General features: G+C 49.2%; 1 protein-coding gene across 1 annotated transcript; it reads right to left on the minus strand.

Annotated features, from left to right (window-relative positions):
- Positions 1 to 1029: 1029 nt before the first annotated feature.
- Positions 1030 to 25970, minus strand: zgc:63863 (uncharacterized protein LOC393372 homolog). The gene is made up of 8 exons (XM_064348367.1): positions 25694 to 25970; positions 22653 to 22838; positions 21469 to 21549; positions 21066 to 21252; positions 20508 to 20609; positions 15120 to 15261; positions 13797 to 13981; positions 1030 to 4778 (listed from the first exon to the last, which is right to left on the minus strand). The coding sequence occupies exons 1-8, from the start codon at positions 25767 to 25769 to the stop codon at positions 4523 to 4525; spliced, it is 1215 nt and encodes a 404-aa protein (XP_064204437.1). The 5' UTR covers positions 25770 to 25970; the 3' UTR covers positions 1030 to 4522.
- Between the last annotated feature and the right edge of the window lie 162 nt (positions 25971 to 26132).

A 26132-nucleotide genomic window follows, 5' to 3' on the forward strand; every position in this document is an offset into this window, starting at 1 on the left:
TGGGTGTAACAGACTAAGCAGTATTTCAAGGCAAGATTAAGTCCATTTTCACCTCACTGTCTCACCGCTGTTTGTTTCCGCTGCTGAGGCATGCAAATGATATGCATAAGTGCATTCTGAAATACATTACACAGTATACATTATACATTACTTCCATCTCTGTAATTATGTGTAGGCCTACTATGTGAATTAAGTTCTAATATACTCTAGTTCTCTCATCCATGAATGCATCCAAGGAACTGAAATATTATGTTGTTATTGTAACACAGACTACTGGTACGTTGTATGTTTATATATTTTTGCGGTAGCTACTAAACTACTCTTCACTGGCACTAAAATGAGCGCGCTTTCCATCAAAGGATGGGGTGACCTCACGCGCGCGCTACACGCTCACCCCGCGCGGGCCAGAGGACAGAGCGCCGGGCGGCCGCGCGGGGCGAAGCGGAGCGAAGGCCGGGTCCTGCGACAGACAGTCCGCCCCGAAGCTCATTACAGATCTGGAGGAGCTCCGGGGCCAATTAGGCCCAGCTCATTTCCTCCTCCGCGCGCGGAGCCGCTGCGCAGTCACTCCTCATTATTAATACTTTAACACCGCAGACCGGCCGGGGGGAGCTCCGGGCCCGTCAAGCAGCCTCGCCGCAGACCGCTTTTGGAGGGGCCAGGGCCCCCGTGTCCGGATACCCCCAAAGCTGGGGTGGGGGGGGGGGGGGGTACAGGTCTTGGGCGTATGAATATTAATCTTCACCTCTGCAGTTTGGGGACGCCGCAGGCCCCCCCGAGCTCAGGGGCCAAACGCGGGCGGGGCCCGGCGGCTCCGGAGGCAGGCCCGGCGCGAGGCTTTCGCGGGTGACCTCTGCCCCCTTTCCCACCTCCTTCTCCACGGGAAGGCCAGGCCTTTCCCCGGAAAGCGTGCCGTCCTGCACCCGTGCGTCACTCACGCGCCGTGGAGTTAATCAGCTCTATTAGAAAGGTCTTCACGGGAAAGGCACGGAACACATTTAGGTACACAAACAAGTCAGGACACGATGCTTCGGCTGGTGATGCATTTCAAGTTTATTCATTCTCAATGTATACAAAATGAAGCAAGACGTATTTCCTTGGTGACATCGGCAAGCCATCAGAACAGGTTACTGCACATAGATTGCCACGATGCTAATGGAGCACATTTGCACATGCGCAGTGAAGAGAGAGCACAGCTCGCAGGTAATAAAACTAGGCTGCGCGTCACCGTTTCCCCAAACGCGGCCGTGTGCATGAGACAGAGAAACCGCAGGCTGTCCGACGGGTGCTGCTTTCACTACGCGCTGTCAAAGTGAGCCCAAACGGTCACCTGTCACTCAGGCGGCAGACACAAAGCTCCGCCCACTCCCTCCTCTACCCGCTTCACCCGGATTCATTCCCACCGCTCCTCCCCCTCCAACACACACACGCAAATGCACGCACGCACACACACATACTGCACACACACACACACACATACACACCCACTGCACACACACATACACACAAACGCATGCACATCGCACACACACGCACACACACACACACACAAACACACACATGCGCATGCACCCTCCATATCAGTCTCCCTCACAGTTTAAGGCCCTCTCTATCTACCTCCCTTTGTTTTGGCAGCTCATGCCCTCCGACAAGCAGTGGCACCTAAACCCAGCTGCTCTGGGTCAGAGCAGTGCCACTCCACTGCTGTGAAAAACAGACCCCCCACCCCCACCCCCCCACGCAGCGGCCCCCCTCCTGGGACCGCGGTCTCAGCCAGGCCGTGACTCTCCAGTCCCCGCGATGTCCCTCTGGGTCAGGAGGCAGATGCCAAAACACATTCCGCCTTCGCCATCAAGGGAACAGAGTTGTGCCCCCGATAAATACAACGCATTACAAAACTGAATACTAGGGAGAAAATATCTGTGTATCAAAATTTTCCTCATGTTAATACGAAAATGCAAAATGCCATTCAATCAGTCAATATCACATATAAGAAAACACGGTAAAACAGCTTTCTAATTCCCTTTGGGCAAGCTGGCAAGAAACACTGTTCATCTGTCGCTCTTTCTGCTCCCTTTGAGACTGAATCTGATGGCCATGGCTGGGGTCCATTCCACTACAATTCAATCAATTCAGGGCACAAATTGAAATTCAATTCATTATTGACAAATCCCTATAGAACATCGTGGACTTTTTTCTCCAATTCATGAATTGAATTTCAATTTTTTTTTTATTTTACCTTTACTCAACCAGGCAGGCCAGCCAAGAACTCAATTTTCTCTCGCGGCGAACGAATTGAATGGACCGAATTGAAATGGAATTGACCATGACCATGGTGACAACCTACTTTGCTGGGAAGACTCTGGTCTGTTTTCGGTCTTGGCACGGGGGGAGACCAGGCAAAATTGCACAGGGCAGTGTTCTAGTGCTCTTCGAGTTGGAAGGGTATAAAAGGAGCCAGAACGGCTTTGGCAGGGGAGACGCTCCAATGGAGGCAGGTAAAACGCCGCGTTTGCCTCCTAACGGCAGACGCTGCCAACTCTTAATGATTAAAACCTCATTATATCTCAGTTAACTCAGCGAGTCTCAGAAAAAGTATCCGCGGAAACGCTTGTAAGGTAAACATCGGACAACAGAGAAGTCTGAAGACTCCCGCTGTCATCAAGAGAACATCGCAAACCATTCCAGCCTCGTTTCACTTCATCCGGATGCCAACAAAAACCAAGTTAAACTTGGCCCAATCGGCCAATATCCCTCGCTTTCAAATTCCTCACACAAACAAGCTCGTCTGCCAATGATGCACACAAAAGCCAATAAACTTTTACCTCTTCTAGGCATAAATAGTGTTCTAGTTCTTAAATAATTCATACAAACAGCTTCCAATGAGATTTTTTACATTCTTAGTAAATGACATGTCACAGACATAATCACAAATGGCACCCTTTTGAAAAGAAAAACAAAAAGGAACATTTCCACCAGTTAGGTTCTATATGTATGACCTTAATAATGAAGAATGCACCCTAACTTCCTTTTGAATAATGCAGCAGATAATTTAAATTTACAGTGATCTTCAAGCAATATCAGCAAGCAATGTCACTGGTAACAGTCCTTTTCAAGCATTTTAAATTGCTAATCTTAAAAGCAAGTACAGACAGACCACCCACCAGATCTTTAGACAAATGAAATAAGTTAATTAGCTATTAGATTAATGAATGTCTAAATGAATGAGTCAATCAATAAATGAATGAATCAACAAATAAATCAATGAATAAACCAATGAATGAAACCAGGTGAACAAATGTATTGAATGAGTGGGCCCATGTCTTGGTATCAAAGCTATAAAGGTATAAAGGTATAGTATACAACTCAGCCCTAAGAGTGGACACCAGCAGTACCATCACCTGGTCCCAACCTACTACATGGGCCTGACCCAAGGCCAGTGGCTTTTAACCAGAATACAGAATACAGCTCTGCATTGGTTTCAATCAGTGGTAAAACACCATGTTTTTCAGCACCCTCTCTTTTCAGCAGTTATTGTGACAGGTGAGATGGACTCACTCAGTGGTTTTTTTTAAGGCATGAGGAAATGTTACAGTATCTATATGGTCATGTGATCATAGCACAAACACAGAACAGATTACATAGGACACAGTTAAACAGAAATTATCCAGAGTTATCAGACTGCTGATTATCTGGCTTGGAAAGATATTCGGGGGGGTCGTATTCGCGTTAAAATAATCATCTGAGTTTCCTTGAGACACGGGACCGCGGATGACCACGCCCAAGCCCCGCCGTAGTCCTGCCTCACCCGCGAGCTCGAGGCGCGGAATGTTCCGGAAGGCAGGGGGATCCCTGCCATCGTAGCAACGAGCCTGCTTCCTCAGCCCCCACGCACTGCAGGCGACCGCCACGGGCCTCTGGGGCGACGGCTGATATTTCGTCTCACTTTGCTACAGAGGAACGCTCGTGGTCTAAAGTGCTTTTCTGTGGAAGTGAAATGCCCTTCTTTAAACTGCGGGAAATTAATATGGTAGAACATTTTCAGACAACCTTATTGCCTTCTTGTTTATTTCCCTAGATTATACTTCTGCCGTTTTGCCGTCATGACTTTCGACAGAAAAAAAAAAGAACTCTAATAATTCCTACCTCTGCTGTTTGCAGGATTTGCCCAGACATATTGCTGACGGGACAGCAATTCAAAATGCTTATGATTACAAAAACTAATCGCCCACCTTTTTCACCCAATATTAGCACAAGTAAAATCTATAGAAATTCGAGAATAAATAAATCATGTTTCTGAAAACTGACTGCACTGGAGTACAGAGAACCCCCTCTCTCCCCCAACACCCCACGCCCGCCTGGCTCTTATAGAAGAGGTGGGTTAGGTTTAGGGGTTAGGGGTTAGGGTTCGAACATCAACGCATCCCATTTGGCACATGCTTCTTCGCTGCCCCGCCCACACCACACCCTGCCCCGCCTTTTCTCGACAGGGGGCGGGGCATGCGGAGAGAGGGGGAGGGGTTTAGAACATCTGCAAGAGGAAGTCAGGGGCCCACTCCATGGCGGTCTGGGCCACGGCCAGCGCCGCCGCCCCCAGCGTGGCCGAGATGCCCCACACGGCCACCTTGACCAGCTGGCTGGCGGCCGTGGGCGGGGCTTCCCCCGGGAGGCCGGGCGGGGCGGCGGCGGGCCCGCGGTGGAGCTGGCGTCTCAGGACGGCGTCCGGCCGCTGCTGCAGGGTGGCCAGCTGGAAGTCCTTGAACGAGCTGATGGCGATGCTGTGGAGGGGAGGGGAGACAGGAAGTGAGAAATTAATCAGGAAATGAGCGTTAATGATAAACTGCACCCGGGGCCATTCTCTGAAAGGTGTGGAAGCAGGGGAAAGCGTCTACCTGGACGAGCCACAAGAACAGTTCTTGTACACGATGTAGGCTGAGCCTCTCCAACCACGTTCCACTGCCCATGAATCTGCAGAGCTAACACTTTTTCTAGAGGAGTGAAATCCAATCTCAAATTGCAATTAGACAGGATTATATAATAACCGCAGGCTAACGGGTCACTTTCATAGGAACAGCCCTGGGTGCCCTTTAATATAATGACGATGTAAATCGCGTTCTCTCTCCCGCTTCTGCGCCAAAAAAAAACTTTTCCGGAAAAACCAAACGTCCAAAAGTTGAAAACACCGAATTTGACGGGAGCGTTCTGCGGAGAGCAGCGCAGACGTGGTTACGAGTGCGCCACGCGTACAACTCGCATCAAACGCGCACGCCGCAGCACTCCGCCCGTCTGACGCGGCTCTGCTCTCACTTGACCTTTAGCGTGGGGACCGCTTCTCACGGCCGCCCCGAGGACTGACCGGAGCACAGAACAGGGAGGAGGGGGCGACGCCGATTTTAATTAAACCGTTTTAGAATCACAGTTACGGGGGGGGGAGGAAAGAAAACATCGTTAAAAAAAAATGATAAAATATTCACGCGGCTCATTATTTTCCCCTCCAGAGGAATCCTTAAACATTACAATAAACGAAATGCAAATGGCTTCCCTCTCGGATTACGGGCCGACGCTAAGAAACACAGGTTTCCCCGGAAACCGCGCGGCGAGCGCGGAGGGGCTCGGTGTCTCAAAGACCTTCGCCTCTCTTAAAATTAGACTTGATTCTCATTCTCCGGCTCTCATTAGGATCCAGAGCTAATGCCGCAAAGCCGAAAATAGCTGACAGGTAACACCAGAGCAATTAACTTTTTAAACTTTTACTTTAGCAGCTCAAACCCCCGAGAGAAGGGGGCTTTTTCAATAATGAAACTTATTCCCCGCTAAGAGGCGGTGGACTGGCTTATTTATATTGCGAGTCCTCCTTCCGCAGGCGCCCCGGAGCCCCCGCCGCTCAGTCCACATTAACGCGCCGCTTCGCTTCCCGCTGACTTCACGCAGCCATCGAATCAGTTTGTTCAAATTCGTTTGCTTGGTGATGGTTGGGAGGGGGGGTGGGATGTTTGGGGTTGGGGGGGGGGGGGGTGAGGACGCTGGCGCTGACGGCATACATTAGCGATTAGGTTTATTTTGGTGAGCGGAGACGTTCCCGCGGCCTCCGCCCAGCGGGCCCGCCTCTCGTGGCGACGGGCCGCGGCGACGCTCGCGTCTCGGGCGACGCTCCCGTGACTCACGGTCCCGCGGAGCGCTCGTGATCGACAGAAGCTAATTTTAGCAGCGAGCGGCCCCCTTTATTCCTGTCAGGGTGCTGAACCCCCCCCAATCTCCCACCAGGGTTTTTAAATCTTGAAACAAAACAGAGCACTTCCAGAAACTGGACTGTGGACTGGAGAAATACTGGACGGACGGGTAAGTGAGAAGCACAGCGGTGGAGGGAGATAATGGCGGTTATGGTTTCGGTGATATGTAATGACGCAGGTGCTGATACCTGCGAGAACAGCTTGTTTGCCGTGTTTGCTGCTGCGCCTCGTTGCTTATGTGCACAGGCACTGCAGAGCAGCATTTAACGCAGATATAAGTTGTTTTGCCCAGAGGGGGTTCCAGCTCCTGCTGCGCTTCCGTGAGGGGGGGGGGCTAACTCACAGAAAGGAGACCCCCCCCTTTCCATTTCGCCCGCTCCTGGGGGAAACTCAAGCAGACGGGACTCTGTGCCGCAACACGCACACCAACCAGCCTCTGCTGAGCAATCTCAGAGCATCCCCTTCCACTGAGCAATCTCAGAGCATCCCATTCCACTGAGCAATCTCAGAGCACCCCCTTCCACTGAACAATCTCAGAGCATCCCCTCCCACTGAACAATCTCAGAGCATCCCCTTCCACTGAGCAATCTCAGAGCATCCCCTTCCACTGAGCAATCTCAGAGCATCCCCTTCCACTGAGCAATCTCAGAGCATCCCCTTCCACTGAACAATCTCAGAGCATCCCCTTCCACTGAGAAATCTGAGCATCCCCTTCCACTGAGCAATCTCAGAGCATCCCCTTCCACTGAGCAATCTCAGAGCATCCCCTTCCACTGAGCAATCTCTGAGTATCCCCTTCTACTGACCAATCTCAGAGCATCCCCTTCCACTGAGCAATCTCAGAGCATCCCCTTCCACTGAGCAATCTCAGAGCATCCCCTTCCACTGAGCAATCTCTGAGTATCCCCTTCTACTGACCAATCTCAGAGCATCCCCTTCCACTCAGCAATCTCAGAGCGTCCCCTTCCACTCAGCAATCTCAGAGCATCCCCTTCCACTGAGCAATCTCAGAGCATCCCCTTCCACTGAGAAATCTGAGCATGCCCTTCCACTGAGCAATCTCAGAGCATCCCCTTCCACTGAGCAATCTCAGAGCATCCCCTTCCACTGAGCAATCTCAGAGCATCCCCTTCCACTGAGCAATCTCAGAGCATCCCCTTCCACTGAGCAATCTCAGAGCATCCCCTTCCACTGAGCAATCTCAGAGCATCCCCTTCCACTGAGCAATCTCTGAGTATCCCCTTCTACTGACCAATCTCAGAGCATCCCCTTCCACTCAGCAATCTCAGAGCGTCCCCTTCCACTCAGCAATCTCAGAGCGTCCCCTTCCACTCAGCAATCTCAGAGCGTCCCCTTCCACTCAGCAATCTCAGAGCGTCCCCTTCCACTGAGCAATCTCAGAACCTCTCCTTCCACTGAGCAATCTCAGAACCTCTCCTTCCACTGAGCACACTCAGAGCATCCCCTTCCACTGAGCAATCTCCGAGCGTCCCCTTCCACTGAGCACACTCAGAGCATCCCCTTCCACTGAGCAATCTCAGAGCGTCCCCTTCCACTGAGCAATCTCAGAGCGTCCCCTTCCACTGAGAAATCTCAGAGCGTCCCCCCTTCCACTGAGCAATCTCAGAGCGTCCCCCCTTCCACTGAGCAATCTCAGAGCGTCCCCCCTTCCACTGAGCAATCTCAGAGCGTCCCCTTCCACTGAGCAATCTCAGAGCATCCCCTTCCACTGAGCAATCTCAGAGCGTCCCCTTCCACTGAGCAACCTCAGAGCGTCCCCTTCCACTGAGAAATCTCAGAGCGTCCCCTTCCACTGAGCAATCTCAGAGCGTCCCCTTCCACTGAGCAATCTCAGAGCATCCCCTTCCACTGAGCAATCTCAGAGCATCCCCTTCCACTGAGCAATCTCTGAGTATCCCCTTCTACTGACCAATCTCAGAGCATCCCCTTCCACTCAGCAATCTCAGAGCGTCCCCTTCCACTCAGCAATCTCAGAGCGTCCCCTTCCACTCAGCAATCTCAGAGCGTCCCCTTCCACTCAGCAATCTCAGAGCGTCCCCTTCCACTGAGCAATCTCAGAACGTCTCCTTCCACTGAGCACACTCAGAGCATCCCCTTCCACTGAGCAATCTCAGAGCATCCCCTTCCACTGAGCAATCTCAGAGCATCCCCTTCCATTGAGCAATCTCAGAGCATCCCCTTCCACTGAGCAATCTCTGAGTATCCCCTTCTACTGAGCAATCTCAGAGCATCCCCTTCCACTCAGCAATCTCAGAGCGTCCCCTTCCACTCAGCAATCTCAGAGCGTCCCCTTCCACTCAGCAATCTCAGAGCGTCCCCTTCCACTCAGCAATCTCAGAGCGTCCCCTTCCACTGAGCAATCTCAGAACGTCTCCTTCCACTGAGCACACTCAGAGCATCCCCTTCCACTGAGCAATCTCCGAGCGTCCCCTTCCACTGAGCACACTCAGAGCATCCCCTTCCACTGAGCAATCTCAGAGCGTCCCCTTCCACTGAGCAATCTCAGAGCGTCCCCTTCCACTGAGAAATCTCAGAGCGTCCCCCCTTCCACTGAGCAATCTCAGAGCGTCCCCCCTTCCACTGAGCAATCTCAGAACGTCCCCTTCCACTGAGCACACTCAGAGCATCCCCTTCCACTGAGCAATCTCCAAGCGTCCCCTTCCACTGAGCACACTCAGAGCATCCCCTTCCGCTGAGCAATCTCAGAGCGTCCCCTTCCACTGAGCAATCTCAGAGCGTCCCCTTCCACTGAGAAATCTCAGAGCGTCCCCCCTTCCACTGAGCAATCTCAGAGCGTCCCCCTTCCACTGAGCAATCTCAGAGCATCCCCTTCCACTGAACAATCTCAGAGCATCCCCTTCCACTGAGCAATCTCAGATCATCCCCTTCCACTGAGCACCCTCAGAGCATCCCCTTCCACTGAGAAATCTCAGAGCATCCCCTTCCACTGAGCAATCTCAGAGCGTCCCCTTCCACTGAGCAATCTCAGAGCATCCCCCCACTGAGCACACTCAGAGCATCCCCTTCCCTGAGCAATCTCAGAGCGTCCCCTTCCCTGAGCAATCTCAGAGCGTCCCCTTCCACTGAGCAATCTCAGAGCATCACCTTCCACAGCACTGGATAATACAGGAACTAAAGCCATGACAATAAAACCGAAGAACTGTAAAATACAGAAACGCGGACACACTAACATTAGTACACGGTAAAGTGCAACACACTGCGGCTCCTAATGAAAACGGTGGGAAGTAGAAGGCCGGAATGTCAAACAGGCCCGCGATCCCCCAGCAGTGCTGAGCTCATCGTTGCCGCATCATCATTTGGCAGACGCTTTCTGAAAGCAACAGGGGCTCAACGCTCCAGATTCTTTCATTACTCTGCCACCGCGCTTCTCTCATCCGGTCTCTGAAAAACTGCAGTTTAAAAAAAAAATAATAAGACAGACAATGATGAATTAATTCCTAAGTCGATCCCAAAAGATTATGCAAAAGCCCATCTTTCTCCTGCTGTTGCTAAATAATTAAGGACTGGCGGAAATACAGCGAGCAGCCCCCCCCGCCCCATCCCCAACTCCCCCCCCCAACGCTGATGCTCGCCGCATGCAGCGTCTCTGACAGACAGCCTGTTTCACAGAGCGGCGTCAGAGAGGCGCTAAACACAATCCAACGGGAGACTCTGGGGGAGTGAAAACACGCTGCTTACAGACCTCCCGCACCCCCTCTCTATGGGGCTATGGGGCCCCTCCCCCCTCCCTGGGGGACCAAGGGGGGTCCCACGCTATTTCAGGTCAGGAGGAGAGTTGCACTGGTCCTTTTGGGCCTGATGAGGCTGCAGTTCCTCATTCGGAACATTCCGCTCTCTCGTCCCTGCGTCACCCGTCCCTCCTCGATTACCCAAAAACCCGCAGGGGACAGGCCGCCTGGTGGGACAGCGGTTGGCCCCGGCCCAGCGATCACAGCAGGAAGAGAGCATGCTGGGATTGTATAAAGAAAAAGGAGGGGCCACAAGGGCGTGGTGGGCCCCAGGCTGACAGTGATGCAGTCGACTTTCTGCAAGGTCAAGAGCGAGCTCAAACAGCGCTTGTCCTTCAGAGGGTCACCTTTGCTGGCTAATCGGATCCACAGCCTGTTATTACCCAATCAGATCCAGAGCTCGCTATTACCCAATCAGATCCAGAGCTCGTTATTACCCAGTCAGATCCAGAGCTTCTTGTTACCCAGCCTCTATCTGGCCAAAGAGATGCACAAACATGCACACAGGGACAGAGAGAGAAACAAACAAGCACACACACATACACACAAGCATAAACACACACACACACACAAGCATGCATGCACACACACACACACACACACACGCAGTACTTTGAAAGCGCCGAAAGGCTAAACCACAGCAGACAGCTGCATTTTGCAGACACTTTTCGGGCAGAAGCACAGCCCCCTCTCTCAGAATTAAGCCCAGCCCGGGGTGACACAATCACCCACCACAGACTTGGCAGCCGCCGCCGCCGCCGCCACAGCCAGCCGCGCGGAATCCCGTCACTCCACGAACGCCTCCCCCCCCCACCCCCCCCCCAGACGGCTGGTTACAGGTGGAGGCGGCGCCCGCACCTCTGAACCAAACACGCACCGGCCGATGGGACAAATCACAAAAATAAAAAAATAATGGTTTCTTTAAGAACCGGTCGGGGTAAACGCAGACGAGCGTACCGCTGACGAGCGGAGGAGCGGCGGTCGCCAAAGCGCTCAGCCGCATCGCTAAAATTAACCGCCTACACACAACCCCCCCCCCGTCCCCGTCGCTGGGAACCGGCTGATCGCATGCAACGTTAAAAACGCGGAGACATCAATCAGCGGCCTGACAGCCGGTCCCAGGCGGGGGCAGGGCCGTCATTTCTGATCTCACAACTCGCAGTTTTTATGGTAGCGCAGGAGCTGCTCTTCCGCTGCTCATTTAGTGCACTGGCAGCAGTACACGCACCGTAAGAGCGCACGTTTCCCAGCCCAGCGCTAGCACTGAGCGCTAGGCAAACCTAAGGCTGATAAAGGCACAAGCAGATAGCAAATATACCCAGGGCTCTTTAAAAAGGTCTCTTTACAGAGAACGGATTTGGGGAACAAAGACAACAGGAAGAAGGGGGGTGGGGTGGGACCCTCTCTTGGGCAGAAGCGTTTGCGTTGGGGGTAGGGGGAGGGAGGTGTGGGGGGGGGGCACAGTCGCGTTTGGGAGACTGTATGCTTGTGGCTGCTGTGGGCTCCCAGGTCAGGCAGGACAATGGAGAGCAAGGTTAAAGCGCCGTGCTTGCTCATTTCATCACCTCCAAGAACAATGCGGGCAGCACCACGGCCCCCCCCGCAGTCCCGCACAACCCCCCCTCCCCCCTCCCCCCCCCCCGGCCCGTCCCCGCCCCCCTCCCTGGCCCCCGCCGAGGCCCTGCAGCCTCGAGAGGCCACAGATGCTGAGGGGAGGTATAATTTATGCAAAATTAGGCATGCACATAATTGCCAGGGGACGTGTCTCATTTATTGCATAGCTGGCCCCCATAAGGGGCCTCCAAGTCCCTTTTGACACCAAGAGGTGAGGCAAGACAACCGACAGCGCCGCTGAGGAAAACATGCGGGCTTTTCACGCTCCTCCAGTCACTCCTCTCACGGTTTTTACAGGGGTAAGCTTCCACGCGACAACAACAACAAAAAAAAAAAACCCTGCGTAAAAAAGACTTTTCATTTTCTCCCCCTCATTTCCCCCTGTTGTTACGGCCGATGTCGTAACAGGCTTCCTCCCTGTAGGAGACGGCATCTGCGGATTCAATCTCGGGCGCTGACAGGTAACGTTTAAGAATAAAGGGACTCGCGTTCAGACAGGCGGGACGCGCGGGCCGCCGCGTCACAATGGATCTGGAGCCGCCAGCCGCCATTCCGCACTCAACAGCCCCACCTGCTGGCCACCGGCGGCACGCCACTCAGGGAGAGCGAGGAGTGGGCGGTTGACGTACTGTTATTGACAGGGCTCTTCAAAAGTTCCCGAGCTCAATAGGAACTAAATTAATTTATGTTCTTTGACTTCCCCTCGCAGGCTTACAGGTAATTGCCTCCGAGATAAACAGAACAACAAAAACTCACACAGAGACAGCCAAAATATGAGTTCCTCATATTGTCCGGCTCAATAGTTGCCTTTTGGGTCGATTGAAAAGATTTTACACACCCTGATTTTGTTTCTGAGGCAGGGAAACATGAGAGCATTAGAGCATTCATGCATACAAACAATGCAGCTGCCACTCTGACACGTGTCAGTCAACTGGCCAGCATATACTTTACTACAATATGAGTACTAGAACATCACGTTGTACATTTACAAGGAGAACTGAGGCAGTGCAAACCCACTGGCCTTTTGAAGGCTTTGAGTTTGCTGAAGTTGCTTGTTGATAGCTCACTGTGAACATTTAGACAAGGTAGTTCTTCGGGGAACAAAATTATTGGATGTAGACAGTAAAAATGATAATTTAGGGAGACACAAGACATTTCCTGACTGTAGCTCAATACATTCTCTTGAAAAATATACGTGTCTTTTCAAAAGAGAAGCAAGTGTTAGCGATCGGGTCAGCCTAACGGATGGAGAACCTGAACCCAGAGTCCGTTAACCTTATGAAGCGGACTCACGAACACTCGGCACGTCCAACCAAACACCTTCCCTGGGGTGCACTGGGCTACCAGAACAACGTCCAGCGCCTTGAGAGCGGTGAAGGACTGTGTCTCGGCGGTGGCCCCACCCACCAGCCGCTCGCACGGCGCCCCTGTCCCAGCAGCGCCTCCACCAGCGCTCACGCCTGAGCCAGACTGGGCAGCTCAGGGCACCCCTCGGTAAGACAGTAAGGCGCTGGGCTTGTGTTTCACGCAGCACCTGCGTTATAGATTACAGCCACAGACAGGGGAAAACGCAGAGTCCAGGAACAGGTCGGTGGGGGGAGGGGGGGGGGGGGGTGGGGGGTTGGTCTCTGCAACTGTTTACCACTGGGGGGGCCACAGGCTCGGCGTTCCCACCTGGTTCATCTAACGCCCTCCCGTCACCGCGAAAATAAAACAAGGAGCTTTAGAAACTCTGCTTTCAGCGCAACATTACATAAAACACTGAAGTACCAAGCCCTGTGAGTCTTGGCCTTACGCAGGTCTGTTCCAGTTCTCGTCCAGCCCGGTCCGCACTCGTCCCACCCCGGCCCAGACTTTCCGTGTAGCTCCCAACTCCTCAGTGACATGGGCAAAGGCCAAGCCTCCCTCTGACCACCGCAGTGGAGACCTTTAACTCAGGTGTGCTCAGCACGTATCATCCATCATACACTATCAGACACTGCAGAAAGGTTTATAGCTGTACAGCAGAAAGGTGGGGCCTCTTTCACCAGGAGTGGGGCTGGGCAGGGTGGGGTTGGGCTAGGCTGGGACAGAGACGGGCGGGACTGGGCGGGGCTGGGACAGAGAGGGGCAGGGCTGGCCTGGGTGTGGCTTTGCTGGGCTGGGCGTGGCCGGGACACAGAGAGGGGCGGGGCAGACTCACCTCTTGCGCGACTGCAGGGCGGCCCTCTTGGCCAGCAGGGCGGGCGGGTAGCGGAGGAAGAGCCTCTGCGCCCGGACGATCAGGTCCTCGTACGGAAGGTCCTGGGGGATCTGGGACAGGAGGTGGTGCACGCTGGCCATGTCGCACTCGCACGTCTTCACCTCCTCCTCCCTGTGCAGGACGATCTGGAGGGGGGGGCGGGGACACGCACAGGGGGCGGGGTCAGCCGGGGCCGCTCCAGCGTCCGCCCGCACGGGGGCCCGCTCACCCCCACTCGCCCCCCGGGGGGGAAAGGGTTAAGGCCCCCCCCCCCCGCTATCAGCCCGGCTAACAGGCGGACTGAACTACATTTCCTGCCTGCTTAGTTATCCCGACTTCAAAAGGCACCGCGCCCCTTTTGGTTTCCACCCCGTATCGAGCAGGGGATAGGCTTATGGAGAGAGAAGAAAGGAGCCATTTAAACTAATCTCGCACAAACAGCCCAAGTCTTCCAGAACAATCCTCCAGTGAGTTCATTAGAGTTGTTTAATTAACTGGTCTACAACAAAGTGCCCTCGATTCCCACATGATGCGCACAAGAAAAAAAAAAAAAAACGGGGAGGGGGGAAAAATAAATAACATTTTTTTTTGGAAGGTGTATGAGGCAGAAAATGAGAGGAAATGCAAAAAATAAATAAATAAACAAATTTTTAAAAAGTAAAGCAGTGAGGGAGGAGCCTGCAGTGGAATCCATCCCCATGGTGTGAAAGCCGTCCCCGAAGCCCAACGGTAAAGAACAGAAAATGACAATATGGAAAAATGGCGTATTAATGGAGAGCGGCGGCGACATTGAGGAGTCCTAGCACGCGCGCTTTAACTAATGTGCACCGCGCCCCGTGCGCAATGCCAAACTGCACAGCGTGGTTCACCGGATTATGAATGCAAGGTCATAATTACCATCATTAATTGAGAGTAGACTAATTAAGTTGCTATGGAAAAGCAATATGAGAAAAAAAAAAAAAAAACGACAAAATAAAACAGCAAACAAGATTTCAGGTCAACTGTGGAAGATTTTTTAAGTCACATGCGTCACAGCCTTACCACTTGGTAAGATCTAACAGGGCAAAAACGAACAGTACGGGAGGTAATTTCACTATTCGATAGACTCAACGACACGCCAACAGGGTCTATGAAGCTTCCGCAAACGGCTGTGGCTAAGCGCGCGCGTGGTCCGGAGAGTAAAAGGGGTGGGCCACGGGACCAGCCCTACTCCCGCATGCACCTCAGACGCCGCGGAAGGCGCCGGAATACAAAGAGGCCCGCGGTGAGAAAATTGATTCTTACCACTGCGGCGAAGTAGATGGCCATGAGAGGGTGGGAGGCCAGGAAGAAGTCGTAGAGCCGGAGAACGTGCCGGAACTCGGAGAGGACGTGACCGTACCACGTAATCAGCCAGCTCAGCGCGAAAATGGTCCCCACCTCCGCCCTGCAGAACCAAAACGGCGACATCGGCGTCAGAAGCGGCGCGTGCCCCCCCCCCCAACACCCCCCCCCCCCAGAGGTGGGACTTTAAACGGTCCCACCTACAACCTTTTGACACACTGATACACAAGCTGCTCCAGCAGATAAAGAAAGTGGAATCTCAGGTTGTTATTGCCCAGCCAATGGAACAGAGGGGCTTAAACGATCCTCCCTCAGCTCGCATTCGCGCGAAACGCGCGCGTTAGCGGAGACCGGGATTGATATTCACGTCATGACTCACGGGAGCTCGCAGCAAAGATCCTGAACTGAAGCGTATGTCAGCCGCACGCGATGCTCACCACACCTTTTCCCTCAAACAATTAGGCAACAGGCAACAACTCAAAAGTGTTAATGCAGGGCTCCCCAACACTCTTCCTGGAGATCTACAGTCCTCCGGTATGCTTTCCCTTCAACCCTAGCAAGTACACCACATTCAACAAGTCAAGTTAAGTTCATTTGTATAGCACATATTCATACAATTGAATGCAATCCAAAGCGCTTTGCAGAATAGTGATTGATTTGACAGTACATTAAAAATACATAAAATAAATTTAAAAAGTAGTAAAAAGTAAATAAACATTCAAATAGCTGGGAGCTCTTCTCAGGCTGCAGACATGTATATGAAAAAAATAACAGCAAAAGTGCAATTTAAGAAAAGTGCAACTTAAGAAAACAGCTGGAGATCTCACTGAGCTGCTAATTAGTGGAATCAGGTGCGCCAAATTAGGGTTGAAACGAAAACCCGCAGGACGGCGGATCTCCAGGAACGGGACGGGGCAGCCCTGGTCTAACGAAACACCGACGGCCCAGGCGCTCGGGGTCTTGAGAGACCCCAGAGAGCCCTGTTCTGAGAGCACAGCCCAGCTTTTCTTTTTGTTTTTTCTCTCTCTCTCTACGGACGGGGGAAGGTCCGCGCGGCCCTGCCCGCCGGGGAGAGGTGCGGCGGCGCAGTCCTTGACTCGTCTCGCGAAAAAGTGCTGACGAGGGCGAGCGGGCGCGTCAGATCCGCCGGGGATCGGAACCAAGATAAACCGGCGCTCGGCCGCTAATGACCGCGAGCGGCGGCGGCGGCGGCTCCGCGGCGATAAAGGCCCCCGGTTGCCGGGATGAGTCATCGCTCCTCTCGCAGCTTCATTACCGCTCCAAGGACAAAGTTCTGCCCGAGCCGATACTTTTTTTTACCCGGGCCCGCGCTGCCACCACGGCATCCTGGACGAGGGCCAGCTGGGTGTCAGCGGCAGCACGGAGCTCCGGCAACTTTGCAGCACAACAGAGGGAGCCAATCAGCAGCCACTTCGGCAGCACTCTAAAAAAAGTCTGAGTGAGCGCTCGGATCGGTGAGTCGTTCATAAGTAAACTTCTTCGTACAATACACGCTAAATAAAAACTTTCACATGCAGTGAGCTCCGTAATGTTGGGGACAAAGCCTTTTTTTCTCGATTTGGCTCAGTAGTTCACAATTTCAGATTTGCTATCAAACGATGCACATGCGGTTGAAGTACAGATTAAAGTGCGGTTAAAGAAACCGAACATACCGGACTACTCTGAAACACCTGTGAAGCCATTTGTCCCAAACATTATCCTGCCCTGAAATGGGGGGCTATGATTTTAAAAAAAGTTCTGTAAATTTCTACAGGGTGGAACAAAAATGTATAAAAATACCCTTAAATAAAAGCTGAGAATGTGCCTTTTTTCCCACGTGTGAATTGTTTGATTATAAAACCTAAAACCGTGGAGAACAGAGCCAACTCAAGAAAAATATGTCTTTGTCCCAAAAATTATGGAGCTCACTGTATATATATATATATATATATATATATATATATATATATATATATATATTCATACAGTTGTACTATCATCAAGGCTACTTTTTATGCTTTGGTTTAACAAACATGCAGTTTCATGTACTAAGTAGCTAATCTAGCTGTACAGTAATTGCCAATGCCACGATTAAATGCCATGAGCTTCACTGACAATCTTCAATAACAAGTTCAAGCGCAATAACAAGTATTTTAAATTACCTAATGAGAACACTAAAATGCAGCTAGAATAGCCTAATTAAATTAGTGTTGATGACAGTATTCATACAACTAGCTTCTGCTGCTAAGCTGCCTGATTCTCATTGGTATGAGCAAGGTCATTAAGGCAATTTCATCTGCTATTAAAAATGCAATCATTTTAAAGTGAAGCTCACTGAAGCCACAGATAAATTTGAGCAACGTCCACGGTATCTTATTAATCGTGTAACACAAGCATAACATCTGAGGTGGCAAATACCAGAAAAATGCTTTGTTAAATTTCAACTGTGCAGGAAATAAAAAAATAAAATAAAAAAGTAGCCTTGTTCCCTGTACTTCTTTGTTGCAGATAATGGATAGCCAGTAAGATTTAATGTACAGTAATGGCTGGAGCCTGCAGTGAGCAGCTTATCTCGAGTGAAATACCTACCACCGGCACCAAAAACGGGCTCATGCTACTTTGATTGGAATGAAGATAGCACAATAGGAACTTGGGGAATGAGGGGAGATTATGATTTGTACAGCATGCGCAGTTGTGACGCGCATCTTGGAAGGGTTTCACTTAGACAATCTTGCCAATTCAGCCAGCGACAGACAAAAGTGCAAATCGATTTCTCCACGCGGCAGCCCAACTGTATGCATGAGGTACTCATCTCCCCCGTTTTATCATTTATCTCTGCATGGGCGCAGCTCCCGGTGCCTGCGCATCTCAGGGATGACAGACACGCGCTGCCGGGTCGTCTGATTGATTGCACAACATGCTGCTTCATAAGAAGGGCTATGGGTAAAACTATCTGAGAGCACACCAATGTTTAGCACCAGCGGTATAACTTCACTTCTACACTGGTGCTACTGTATGAGATATGCGTTTAATTTACGTAAAATTTTTTCAAACTTATCACAACTTGTCTGAAGCCGTTACTAAATAGTGTTGTCAGGCCAAATCCAGTACCAGAACTGTAGCCAAATATAATTCATAACTTTGAGGCGGCAGTGTAACAATGGTTACAGAACTGTGAGGTGTACGTTTGAATGCCAGGTAGGGGGGTACTATCACTGTACCCTTGAGCAAGGTACTTAACCTTCATTGCATGAGTAAATATTCAAGAAAAAAATATTCTATACCTAAGAAAGCTGTGCATGTCACTCTGGATAACAGTGTTCACAGAAAGCAAATGTAAATAATGTGGACACTGCGAGACGCATGACATTTATCACTTGTTTTTTTCATGTATCACTTTTCTTTTTTTTTGGTTGTTTTTTTGGAGGGGGGGTGCAAGGGTGTGTAAATACAAGCTAACAATACAAGGTCTTGACTTCTACATGCAGCCACATTCTGCTCCACATTTTCCCCTCCACACTAACAGTGAACAGACAACTCAGGCACCTAACCTAAAACAAGGTAAAGCAGAAACACGAAAATTTGGTAAACGGGGGTAGGGGGGGTTCACATTTACTTAGGCTCCTGGCAGTATGACCAGACAGCAGCTCGTACACTTGCGCCCGGCTCCTGGGATGCACGCGTTCATTATTTATTAAGAAGCTCTTATTCTCTAAATTTTAAATGCACCGCTATTAAAAATAGCTTTCTTTTATGTCTAGCGCCCTATAAGCTGCACGCGAGACCACAGGTCTATGCGGTTTTTAAAAAGAAAAGAAAAAAAGAACAAAAAAAGTGTAAATTATCCATGGGAAATTTCATGCGTGTGTCGAGTTTGTCACGCGCAGCACGCCAGGTAAGTGCACCGTCGCCGGACACCGCCAATAAGATGAAAAAGGAGTGAAAAAAAAGTCATGTAACACTTAAGTTTCCCATCCGAAACACTGATCGTCTTAAGTGTTGTTTCTTTCCAGTTGGGGGTGGGGGAGGACGCATACGGTTTTCCTGCAAAGCTGAGTCAAGCTATGCGAGGCAACTCGCTGGCTTGACTTGTAAACCGGCACAAAATGGACCGGCAATCAAGAGCCGCGTGACACCGAAAGAAAAAAAGACGAACAGACCTGCAGAGTTTTCCACTCTCCACTACTGACAGCTCCCTGGAAATAAGGCCACGGAAAGCACTAGCCTCCCCAATTATATTTTGCAGAGAGCTGTACTTTCTTGTCAGGTAATCAATTATGCACGTATAGCAACAGGAGAAAAATTCCCCAATAAACAAGAAATCTACTGTATTAATTTACAGCGAAACTCTTTTTCAGCCCTCGCTCCCTCCCCCTCCTGCGTGGCATTAGGCTCTGCTGGCGCAGTCGGAGGGAGACGGAATAGAAGCTGGGGAAATCAATAAAATAGATTTTCTCCATATCTCTTACTTTTGATCTATTGCAATTAATATACCGCGACACGCCGGTGCCGCGTGCTCTCTCTCTCTCTCCGCGCGCTACCCGCTGAGGCAAAAACCGGCGCCGCTCCCCCGAGGGAGGAAGCCATTTCTGTTCAGTCACATCTCGTCACGGTAACGCAATACTGAATCAGGCGGAAATAAAGAGTAACAGACGAGAAGGGGCCGCGCTTCTGCGTCAGCAGAAAAGACTCCGAGCCCTCTTTACAAAATAAAACATGCCTCATTGGCACCAATTTCATTTGGCAGTAAGTAAGACTTTGCGTTCTTTAAAGAGTGCCTAGACTTCTCTCTGAAAGAGGGGGTAAAACCAGTAGGTGACCTCGCAATTATTATTTTTGTGAAGGCTACCTCTAATTGGCTGGTACATCTAATTGGAACATTGAAAATGTTATTTTTTCCAGTTAAGTCTGTAAGTATCTGAAAATAGCTCCAAGGGAATGCGTTTAGCCAGACATACTGTATCATGCACCCATAAGTAAAAACTCCTCACAGAAAAGATTTATAAATCTGGTGCCCCAACAAACCACATTTCTTTCTTCCCAAATATCCACGCACATTACCTTTTAAAGTTTACTGTAAATATACACAGAAAACCCTGTAAGGGCATCTTTAAACAAAAGGCGACCTGCTGCAAATTTGTAGCACAATGACCGAATTTCAAAAATAGATACAATTCAGACCCTCGGCGGTGATATCCATGCGCTGCTACGCTTTGAGTGTGTCCAAGCTACGCTAAAAATAAAGGCCTACACGCGGAGGGGATATGGAGGGCGCTAATGAGCTAAGTGCTGCTGTTTCAGTGCTGTTTGCCGCCAACGCTAATTCCCCCGCTGTTGACATAATGGTACCTCAGCATGAAGCAGTGCAGCTCAGGGTCTACCTCCTCCAGAATGGGCATCAGGTAATTCAGGATGTGTTTGGTGCTGTCCATGGTGGGGTCCATGAAGTCCCTGCACAACAATACGCCGTCAGCATTTTCTTTTGTTTTAATTAAAACCGGATTCAGTTACATCAAAATGAGCAACATGCGTTATTCACTGTGGGGATGAAGGAGAAAGGGGAGCTCAAAATTACAGACCACTCTCTTGTTGTGCGAAAGAGTACAGCAGCAGCCAACAGCCAAAATGTAGTACAACCGGCTCTGTCTAACCTCTCCGAAACATTAAGATATTAATGAAATAAGATAAACCACTTTCAAATGAATGTAAATAGAAGACTCCACTCAACCCCCTCGAAGAAAATAAATAAATAAATAAATCAGTCCTGGAAATAAAAGAATTCTCTCGTACAATTTAAATTTAATTTGGTTGTCATTCAACTTTAAAAAAAAAAGAACAGCCCCAGGGAAGCTTTTTCAAGGACGGTGGCTAAACACAGGGCGGCCAGCAGAGGGCGCGCTTCCTCACCGGAGGTGGTGATTGGACAGGGTCTCCACCATGGCGATGGCCATCCGCTCGCCCACCACCAGCAGGAAGGTCACCACGATGTCGTGGTAGCCCTGGTAGTAGTGCAGCTGCGGGTTCCTCCGCAGGACGTCCAGGATGATGTCAGTCAGCTGCTCCTGGAGGACCTCCCTCTGGTCTGTGCGCATCCCTGGGCAAACAGCGCCGATCAGCCACCCCCCATCACGCATGCTGGCATTTGCATTTAGATTGGTGGGCGGGATGAGGGGGGGGGGGGGGGGAAGCACTGCGCTTCTTTTGCTCGCTAATGCTTTCATTTGCTCGTTCATTAACCATGCCGTTTAAACCCCCACCGAACGCAGCCCGTGTCTCTCCGTGCCAAAACGGAGACAGCGACGGAGTTTACCTTTAGGAAAGCGCCGCATTGACCTCCGGACGTCCAGCAGCACCTGGTTGTAATCCTTGTGGCCTTCTCTGGCATCTTTAGCTGAAGGTAAGACAGGATAACCGTATGCAGACGTGCTGAACACTGCTCACTGTTTAAATGACATTCACTGATAATTGCTGTGTCACTTCTTCTGCAGTAAGTTGATATGTGCGAGTGACGGAGGTGCCAAGGCTCAGAATGCTTTCAGTGCCATACAGTGCATCACCAGCATGTGTGAGAACTCTAAAATCTAAATATAGCTTTATGCACAAAGAGAAAGTATAGCACTGACAACGGGTCATACATAAATACCCACGTTTCATGGCTATTTTCTGCTCTCAATCTCTCAGCCACACAGATGTAAACACATACATATACACATGCCCACACTCACACAAACATATGCACATGCACAAACACATACATACAGTACGTATAAAGATACACGTACAATAAGACACTAATGAAAAAAATAAATGCACAGTGCATGCTCGCTCATCGGGCAAGCTCACACATAAACACATGCCCACAAACACAGACACACATGTACAGTACACATACTCACAGGCTCTCACTCAAACTGACCTACACGTATACACATACACAAATGCACGCTGACACGTACGCACATACACAAATGCACGAACACACGTACACACAAACACAACGCACGCTCACACATACACAAACGCACACACACACGTACACACAAACGCACGCACACACGTACCCACAAACGCACGCATACACATGCATGCATACACAAATGCACGCACACACAAACGCACGCTCACACGTGCACACAAACACAAACGCACGCTCACACGTGCACACAAACCAAATGCACGCATACACATGCACACATACACAAATGCACGCACACACAAAACGCCACGCTCACACTCACAAACGCACACACACACGTCACACAAACGCACGACCACAATGCACAGCACTGCACACATACACAAATGCACGCACACACAAACGCACGCTCACACGTGCACACAAACGCACGCACACACGTGCACACAAACGCACCACACGTGCACACAAACCAATGCACACACACACGTGCACACAAACGCACGCACACACATGCACACAAACGCACGTTCACACGTGCACACAAACACAAACGCACGCACACACACTTCTCTTACAGGGTTTGGCCGGCAGGTTGTACACGTTGACGCTGAGCAGCTTCGGCCACACTTTCCTCCTGATATCATTGGTCAGCAGCCCTCCCTCGCTAATGGCCGCTGTCCGCAGGGTCTCAATGTCCACAGGGTCACTGTTCAGGGCCTGGTGGATCTCAACCAGTTTCTGCTTCTTCCTGGACTCCGGCTCTGTAGGAGGAGAGGAGAGCCATTATGGCCTCTACACATAATGGACACCACAGGCTGAATGTACATCCTCTTACCTGGTTACAACTACAGTAAACTCCTTTCTTGTTCACACCCTTGACAAAGATTCATTAAAAACTGTATAAAATAGACTATACAAGTATGGATGCATATTTTATGCTCATAAAATACAGAAAACAACGCATTGGCACGAACCACAATTGAACGGTTCACAAATGATCATTTTTCCCCAGGAAAATCAAGAATCACAAATATTCACTCCTCTGTTATCAGTACGTGTGACAGTTCGGACAGACTCTCTGAAACAAGATGGGTCCACGTACAACCTTCTCTGATAAGTACTGTCTAAGCAGTCCCACAGTATAGCTAATGGGAGCCACTGTGCGCAACCAACAACAGGAGCTCGACAGTGTAAGTTCTGCCCAGTACACAGCCAGCCTGCGGCAAGATATTATAGCGATAACTGAAAAGCATTTTAGCTGATGAAATTACTTTTCTAAAGGTGGTTTGTTAGCCTTGCATGAAAGGACATGTATTGTTTCTCCAGAATAAACAAAACAAGTTTTTTTAGTACACATGCTAAAATGTTACGCGCTGGCAAGAAAAGTTCTTGAGGTTTTATGCCTATAAAGGATGATGTTTCCCAACAAAATTTATTTTGCAATCCCTAAGTCTAAACAAAAGACTTGAATTTTGGAGGCCTTAGACAAAATCACTCATCTGAGTGAATACAGTGAAAACAGCTTTGACTCCACAGCACAGGGCATGTGCAATGAAGTCCTTGAGTCTGTTTTATATTGGTGAGAATTAACATTCTCAAAATATACATATTATTATTCAGCACATTAATAAATAAGGAGTAGGCCTGATTTTGAATAATAAATGTGGCGTGTGAAATTGTGGGACATGCTTGACATGTTGATGGAGATTGGGTATTTGACGAAAACTTCTATAAATGGACCTCACTCAAACTAGTAAACTAGTTAGCTAATCTAGTTATTTTCTACAGCCTGCTGCTGCCAGAGAAGGCAAGGGGAGAGCAAGGACAGGGAGGTGGAGAGGAGGTGAGAAGGCGAGGGAGCAGAAGGGGGAGGGCGTTAGGCAGGGGAAGCGAGCTAATTTCAGCAAAATTCCACAAGCATATTGTATACAACACATTTTTGGTGGTATTGTCTTCAAATTTACACCAGGATTTGTCCAATGTTCGGACATGGTTCTTGATTGCAGTTCAGATGTAGTTTGGCAAATTCAAGACCTATTTTGATGAATTGTCATTAAAAATGTCTCCCCTCTGGAAATCCTGCGAAAAGGCCATTGTTATTTTGCCATTGTTGAATGGTAGCGTAGGATACCCTGTAACTCTAAAATGGCAGGTTGTTTTGTAGATCTTTAACTGTGCCTCTTGTGACATGCCACGCTTCAGTGTAAACTTGTACATGTTGAAATTACAGAGCTTTGTGATGCTGTGATGCACATCCCCCCCCCCCCCCCCCCAATCTCCATGTGTATCTTCATTTTAGCGGTTTACCAAATGTAAAAAATAATAATAATAATAATTTAAAAAATTGTATTTCAATCTCATTCATTTGACTGCTACATTGATTTGAATTGTGTATAGAATAGGAAATCCTCACCCTGGATGCTTGACAATTAGAGAGGGGGCATATGTATAGGACGGAATTTGGAGAAATATATATATATTTTATATATTTTAATTTGGCCTGATCAGTTTTCATCACTGGACAAAAACTGCAAGCATTAGTGCAATCGTCCACAACATGCCTTGAATGAATTTACAACACAACTGGAATCATTATCACAAATGCACAATGGAGGTAATTACATTTCAGACACTTATACATAAACAGCAGCTCACCATCTAGCTACTGAGCTAAATATAATCATATGTGCACATACGCAAAGGAAACCAGTCACGTGCCACATGAACAAAACAAATATATTTGAGTGCGATCAGTCACAGGTACAGTATTATCATAGAGAATACATTTTCTTGTTACACTGTCTACATGGGAAACGTTGTTTACTGCTTTTTTTTGAGTTTTTTGGACAGACAGCAACTGGGGCATATGTGCTACATTCATATTCAAATATATATATATATATATATATATATATATATATATATAGCCTAATACCTATGCTTTAGAGAATACTGCTTGCCATACAGTCAATCCGGCTCCAAAATATATTTTCGGTTTCAATGTCTTAGGGCATTCTTAGGAATTCTACTGTAGCTAGCCTATATCATACACATAAAGGCTGGAAAGAATGAAAGAAAGTCACGTGAATGTTTTCCATAAACTTATGATGTGGCAAGAAAATTACTTCTGGAAATGCAAGTAAATATTGGTGTCCTTTTCTAGATATTGTGTCCTCAATCGTTGTATGCTGTTGGCCTAAAACAAGGGTGCTACGCAATGATTTCTGGCTGGCAGACATTTCACTATATGGTGCGAATGGCATGTTGTATGGTATCGTAACAACTGGGAAACTACCACTGCTATTCATTGTCATTGCTCTTTAAATTCGCTGAGATTTTCATGACGCTTCAGCAGCATTTCTTTAAGAGGAAAAACTGGTTAAGCAATGCTATAGGCTATTTGTTTTTTGAACGCTTCCCACTGAAAAACCGAGTGCAAAATGCATTGTACACGTAGCAAGGAGAGATTGCCAAGTAGCTCAAATGAGGCCAACTGATGCGATGGTTAGCTAGCTATGTATGTTTTCGATGCATCCTCTCTGTTCGTTCCAATCTATGTGAAACGGTATTTCTATCATCAAATAGCCCATAATGTGTGCACATTTAGCCGGCTTACCCCCTTGTCTCTTCACGTTTCCATTTCCAGTCGCTTGAGATCCAGTGTTATGTTGGTGTTTCTTGCCTTTCCTCATTTCCTTTTAAAATACCAGATAACTCGTCTCTACATATTCTCATGTGCCTTAGAATGTCCAGAGGTAATAGTAAGAAGAGTTAAAATGGAAAAGAATATGAACTATTATGAACTGCTATTTACTTAACACGCTAGCTAGATGTCATCTGTCATACAGCTGTTCCTGCTCAATCGAATCTTGTCACTTTAACCTAACTTGACTAAACGCAAGTACATAGCAATACCAATTCTGTCCAATTGGTGTACGCGGAGTCTTAAAACGCGTGGGTTTTGATTGGTGAAATTCTCAACCACGGAAGTCTTTCTGAAACCCATTGAATTGTCGTAATTGTAGTATTACAATCATTTTCAATCTTCGAAATGA

Source organism: Anguilla rostrata, chromosome 8 (genome assembly GCF_018555375.3).
Source record: "Anguilla rostrata isolate EN2019 chromosome 8, ASM1855537v3, whole genome shotgun sequence".
In the NCBI taxonomy this organism is placed as follows: Eukaryota; Metazoa; Chordata; class Actinopteri; order Anguilliformes; family Anguillidae; genus Anguilla; species Anguilla rostrata.